This window comes from Gavialis gangeticus, unplaced genomic scaffold (genome assembly GCF_001723915.1).
Source record: "Gavialis gangeticus isolate Ggan-Ray unplaced genomic scaffold, GavGan_comp1, whole genome shotgun sequence".
NCBI lineage: Eukaryota > Metazoa > Chordata > Crocodylia > Gavialidae > Gavialis > Gavialis gangeticus.
Genome location: NW_017728997.1, coordinates 18,370,232 through 18,376,263, shown reverse-complemented (window position 1 = coordinate 18,376,263; position 6,032 = coordinate 18,370,232). Strand labels below are relative to the sequence as shown.

At 42.9% G+C, this 6,032-nt stretch overlaps 1 protein-coding gene across 9 annotated transcripts in view; it reads right to left on the bottom strand.

The window, feature by feature from the left end:
* CUNH3orf67 (chromosome unknown C3orf67 homolog) overlaps window positions 1–4,998 on the bottom strand; it is a 154,691-nt gene extending 149,693 nt beyond the window's left edge. For 7 of the 9 annotated variants that reach the window (XM_019504853.1, XM_019504847.1, XM_019504857.1 and 4 more), the window contains exons 1-4: window positions 4,854–4,968; window positions 2,353–2,445; window positions 1,288–1,377; window positions 648–741 (exon numbers count right to left, since the gene is read on the bottom strand). In XM_019504853.1, the coding sequence (XP_019360398.1) occupies window positions 648–741; window positions 1,288–1,377; window positions 2,353–2,373 (205 nt within the window). In that variant the 5' untranslated portion in view covers window positions 2,374–2,445; window positions 4,854–4,968. Of the gene's footprint in view, window positions 1–647; window positions 742–1,287; window positions 1,378–2,352; window positions 2,446–3,728; window positions 3,754–4,853 lie in introns of those variants that run through there. The other 2 variants (XM_019504848.1, XM_019504850.1) reach the window with 2 other exon arrangements.
* Window positions 4,999–6,032: the final 1,034 nt, after the last annotated feature.

The window sequence follows — 6,032 nt, the reverse complement described above, 5'->3', positions numbered from 1 at the left end:
TCCAGAAATTGCTTGCCAAAATCTCTGAACCCATGAGAGTTACTTTAGTACTTTTAAAAAGTGAGAAATTATGTAAAAATACAGTTTCATGCTGTTGAAAATCTTTTCATCCATTCCTATTTTCTATTCTAATTTTAAAAGTGAAGTGGTTTAGACATTTCTTCTATAAAAAGCAAATCTTCTATAAAAAGCAACCAACATAATACTTTATCCTTGGTCTCTATAGCATCTTTGACAATGGCCTTTACCATAAAGCCACTAAACATCTCTGAAGTGGGTAAAATATCACTAAATTAAAGAATAAAATTAAATAGATTAAGGATCCCATTTAACACTAACTGAAGAACTTGCTGCTTTCAATGAGCACTGGCTTGGACCCTAAGTTATTTGCCCAAGGTCAGACAATAAGAGTCAGGAATGGAACAAATGAAGTGATAACAATGGAGCTGTAACAATTTACTCCTGCCACAAAATGCTTAATTGTGTGTGGCATTTCTAAACCTTCTGCTCACTGGTAATGACTGCCTTGCTGAACAGCGACATCATTTATTTAACTGACAGTAGAAGAGGCCAAACTAAGAGACAGTATTGCAGATAGGTTTAGTAGTTTTAATAACATCTCAAATATTTAATGTTTTGATACTTACGAGTCTGTCTCACTTCCTTTGGTAGCTGCATTTTGTTGGTTTGACTGCTTCCCTCAAGTACAAAGATAAAGCCTTTGACCTCCTTATCAAACTCCTACAAAAACAGGACAGTGTAGAAAACAACATAATAGCTGCCTCCTCACTGAAGAAAGCAAGTGCCATCCCCGCAATAACATATAGCCAACATGTAAGGTTAGCTTAGTTTTATTTTCAAGACAAACAGGATTTACGCTATGATACATGGCAGTCAATCGCAGAACAATTAAGAGATGTTAGAAAAAAACACACGCCGCAAAGCGTGCCTTTTATTCATATATTTTGTGAATAGACTGGGTTGACGTGTCGAATTTGTGACCCACTGGCCCAGACTTGACTCAAGAGATATTAGAATAACCGAACTACTTTGTTTTTTTCTACTAGAAATAGTTCAGCTACAAAACTGCAGTTGTGACTAATTCAGTTTGCAAATAGGCATACAGTGCAAATGTGAGTGGTCATTTATTCTGTCATCATGACGGAACTGCAAGTGACAACTTTTCTATACTCAGGCCAAAGCCCTCATTACCTTTTAATTTTGAACTCCAAGTACACTACTGGATGTTTTATACTCTGCGACCTACAAATTCCCCATAAAACTTACTTTCCAAATTGCTGATGGGCTGCCAAAGATCTTCCATTTTGCTCCTGGATTCTTGCCTTGAGCACTGAATAGTTCAACAAACTGGCCACCCTGTGAAAAAAACAGTTTAAAGATCCATCACCCCATCCAAGTGTTGAACATGGCTTCATCACTGAGCAGAGTCTGATAAAAGCTGAACGTATGAGGGCAAACTGCCAAACAATGGCTAACCACAGTCAATATAAATATTATTGACCACAGTTCTGATGTCAGTCTTAATCCCAGTTTCTAATCAATCCAAAAAAGCACACTTCACATTTGATATTTGACTGTATATTTAAACTGATGCTTAAGTAAAGCCAATACACCATGGATATAGTAAAGAAACACCAACTGTTTTTACTATTTTATCCTTTTAAGAACAAAAAGTTACATGGTATGTAAAAAAAATTAAATAAGCAACAGATGAATGGCTTTATAGAGACGTGTTTAATTCTGCAACTCAGACAAAAAAGGATTTTTCTGAGTCACACCCAGCTAAAAAAACTAAATAAAAGGGTAAAATGAATATAGCTGATACTGTGGAGGGTTTGTTTTTTTCCCCAATACTCCATGAAAACACTTAACTGATGGTCTCCAAGAATGCCAGCTTTGCACCTTCACAGAATTGAGTAAAGGTTTACAACCAAACAACAAGCCCATTAACTCATCATTAAATTCAGTGAAGATTCAAAGTGGTGTTTCATGAAAACACAGGCCCAATTTTCTTTTGAATGAATAAGGGATGAAGTGGGGGGAAATAAACCCACTGCAGACAAGAGACTTGAAGTTAATACAACCATTTGCCTGTAAGAGGATTGTGGCATGAACTACGGTTCCTGCAACATCAAACTTGGATATTTTTATATTGCACACTACTGACAGTTACACTGAAAATTACTTCCATATTTGCAAATAGGGTTTAGAAGATACCGTATGACTAAATATCCAAGAAAATTTCAACAACACTTTTTTTGCTACACAGTTTGTAGCTTCCACTCATTTCTTCCATGGGTGAAACAGAAAGAATAGCTATTGCTGCTTTACCTGATATTCATTTTTAAACATTCTTGCAGATGTTTCACAGCTGGAAAATAATTTCAGCAGCTCAAATAAGCAATGAGACACTTAACGATGTTGCTGAAAGTAAGAAAAAAGTTTGTTGTAAATTAAATTCTGCCAAAAAAAGAAAGAAAAGGTTTCCCTATCATCAAACAGGAATCCATATTTTCAGACATCATTTTCAAATAAAATCATATAAAAATCCAGCTCTACTTCCTATGTCTCTATGATTTTAAGAGCTAATTAGCACAAATCCAAAATACTTAGAGTAGCATGTAACTCTTTGGTATCAAAGAGCTACCACACATCATTTAGCTTCAAGAAGTGATCAATGCTGTTGCTCTTTAAGCAGTACTTTTCTTTCTTTTTTGTAAGTACTATTCACTTGCTGCTTGCTAGGTGTTCAGTGTTCTTAAGAGTCAATGGAAGTTAATAGTAGTTTGCACCTCGAAATTTGCTTAGCATGTACCCGTTCAATTCCCAAATGCTACTCTAGAACCCAGTTCCAAGAGGTGTCAACTGTCCTTAAAGAAGAAGTTGAGGGCAAAACTGCACCTCTAGTATACAAGTCTGCATGATACCCAGCTGCATCTAAATTCTTACAAATACTCATTCCCTGAATTTAAGGTGATTTCTGACACGGTGCTATTTCTTTGCATTCCGAAATAATTTTGCTAGCAGTATGCCTACTGGGAAGCAATTAGCATAACTTACCTCGGGAACTAGGTTAGTCACTGTACTATTCTTTCAAAACCAGGAAACACTAAAATCAGTCAAACTTGCACATGATCTCACATGAACTAACAAGCTTCATCTCCGATCTTGCAGACCTTTACACATGTAAGTCACTCATGTTTACAGGATTGGGACCTTAAAGAGCATCACTTGACTGGAAATGTATGGCAATGCCCTTTTAGGGAACTGTGATCATGTTTCTTGGCTGCTTATGTCTTCTATTTTTCTATTCAACTGATACTAATTTCCTGATTAGCGTTCTGTCAGATGCACTTTAAAAACAATTAGAAATTATTTGCCATATGTAGCTGCAAAAACAATGTTAATTTTGGTGATTACATTGCAGTTGAGAAACTAAGATACTCATAGCATGCTATCCAACTGTGATTAATATTTTGACTGTATTGCTTTAACGCTGCCTACCAGTATTCTCATGCATGAATTGTATTAGACCGTATGCCACACCATGTTTATAATCAAGTCACTTATTGGTTAAAAATGCTGAAAGTCTGCTCAATCAGTAGATTTTTTTGTAATGGGCAAATTACCTAGTAACTATATTAAGTTACTTAATTGACAACATGATGAATTAATCATTTATAAGTTTCCAAGTACTATACTACTACCTTGTTCTATAAATAAAGCAATCTGACAGCATATTAATTTCTCGAAAATGTTATCGTTCTAATGTTTATTTTCCCCTTTCAATCTAGTCTTCACTATTAGGGCTTTTAAAACAGGGCAACAGTGTTCAACATCCCACAACTCATCTCTCAGTTGAGAGTAACGACATTTTAAGGGAAATTTTACGGCAGCCTTCGTGTACTGATTCTCTGTGCCAAAACTTCACGTGATAGGCAAGTGATGAGGGAGGCAAAGTGGTTACGTTTTCTTGTAGCAGAAATGTAAAAAGCCTGTATAAATAACTGTACTCCAGACATGCGAGCATCCTGCGTTCACGGCTGAGGCCTCCACCCAAGGTTTCTTGGGAGGGGGATGTAGGGAAGAAGAGGCTTTCCAACCCCCTCAGCTGTAGCCCAGGAAAATGTTTTCCTGTTGACAACTCTTACTGTTGAGCATGGCTTTATCAACCCTGGAACAAACCTCTGGTCTACAATACACAGGACTGTACTTCATCCCCTTCACCTTCCTATCTTTGGGACTGGATAGTCTAAAGCGACAGGGTGGCGTGACCCGCACTGGTTTTCTAAATCCTGAGCAATTGATCACCTTGGCAATGTCAGCGTCCCTTTCTCACCGGTACATGCTGGCCAGGGGTATCACTAAGGGAGGGATGGCATCAGTTGAAACAAAGCCTTCTCCCCCCGTATAGTGTAAGAGTTATCCCCATTTAGCAGATGCTTGACTGCCCTTCTGTGGAGTCAGTCTGGTGACATGCACATAGCGAGAGACCCCTAGAGCAAGAGGGGTCTCTCCTGACCAGTGAAACTGACATCATTACGTGCCCAGTGGGGCGCCTCACAACACCAGCCGAGACGGGGCAGGGAAACGTGACCGGGACAAAACGGGACAGGTGGCTACTGTCCACCTCTGTGCAGGCCTAATCCCAGCCAAGAGGGGGAAAGGCCGAGGGCTACACGGGCGGTTTTTCTGGGGCTGGAGGGGAAACCCGACCCCCGGTCTCCCATCCACATAATGATCACGCCTAGCCCTGCTTAGCTCCCACTCAACCGCGAGGGGCGGGACCTGCGGCACTGCCCGCACCCGGCCCGCACCGCGGATCACCTCACCTGAGGGCGGCACCACAGCGTCCAACATGGCGGCGGGGGAGCGCCGAGTCATCGATGGGCCCGGCTTCACCTGAGGGCGGAACCGCAGCATCCAACATGGCGGCGCGGGAGCGCCGAGTGACCGATGGGCCCGGCCTCACCTGAGGGCCCGCGCCGTTCAAAAAGGCGGCGGAGAGCGCCGTTCTATCGATGGGTGCTTCTCCTGCCCTCAGAGGGATGGGGCAGCTCCCACATGCACGCAGGGCCCGGGGCCATTGGCAAGGAAAAGCGTCTTCACAGTCTCTGAGACACCCTGGCACAGACAAGCCCTGCGTGATAGAAGAAGTGTAAACGAGGCCCTGAGGGCAAGACCACAGCCAGGGCCCGCAGGGACAGGGCCGCAGCCCGGCCCTCTGTCCCTGTCCTGGTTCCTTTTCCATTGTTAATATTAGGAACGAGGAACCGATTTCAAACTTGTGACTAGAAAAGGGCCCACAAAAGGTGGCCAGGACGACAAGCGCCATGGAGGGGCTTCCCCATGCAGGCCAGGAAAGAGGCACTGGAGTGGGGGCACGATCAGGGTTTCCAAAATCCTCTATGTGTTACTGACTCTCAGAGGAGAAGGAGGGGTTGCCGCAGGAGAACAACAGGCAGTCAGTTCAGAGACAAACGCAAGGAAGGACGTTGGTTTTCAGCGCGGCGTGCACGTGGATTTCGGTGCCACGGCACGTGGTGACAGCTGCGAGTCCGGAAGGGATCGGACACAGGCGGGCAGGAAAGGGGCATCGGTAGCTGTCGATGGGAGGGAGCGAGGGGCACAGCCTCTGCATCAGGCCTGCCTGGGCCTTCAATGCTGGAGGCTGCAAGGAAGAGAAGGACAGGAAAACCCTGGTGAGACCCCATTCAGCACCCGCTCCCTGCCACCGTGAGACACAGGACCCGTGGTCTTGACCCTGTGCATGGCAATTTTACGTTCCTCGCCTCATCAAAATCATTGGGGTTTTTTGGTTTGAAAAAGACTGAGCCTACTGATATCAGGTGCAGGAAAAAGCACAAGCAAGCAGTCATGGAGCTGTGTGAAATACAAGGATTCTTCTAGATCCCCAGAAAAAACCTTCCAAGCAACAGAGAAAAGGTCCCACATACCAGATTCGATCCAGGTTTCTAGGATGAGATTTCTGTCAAAGATCTTGCCTTTTA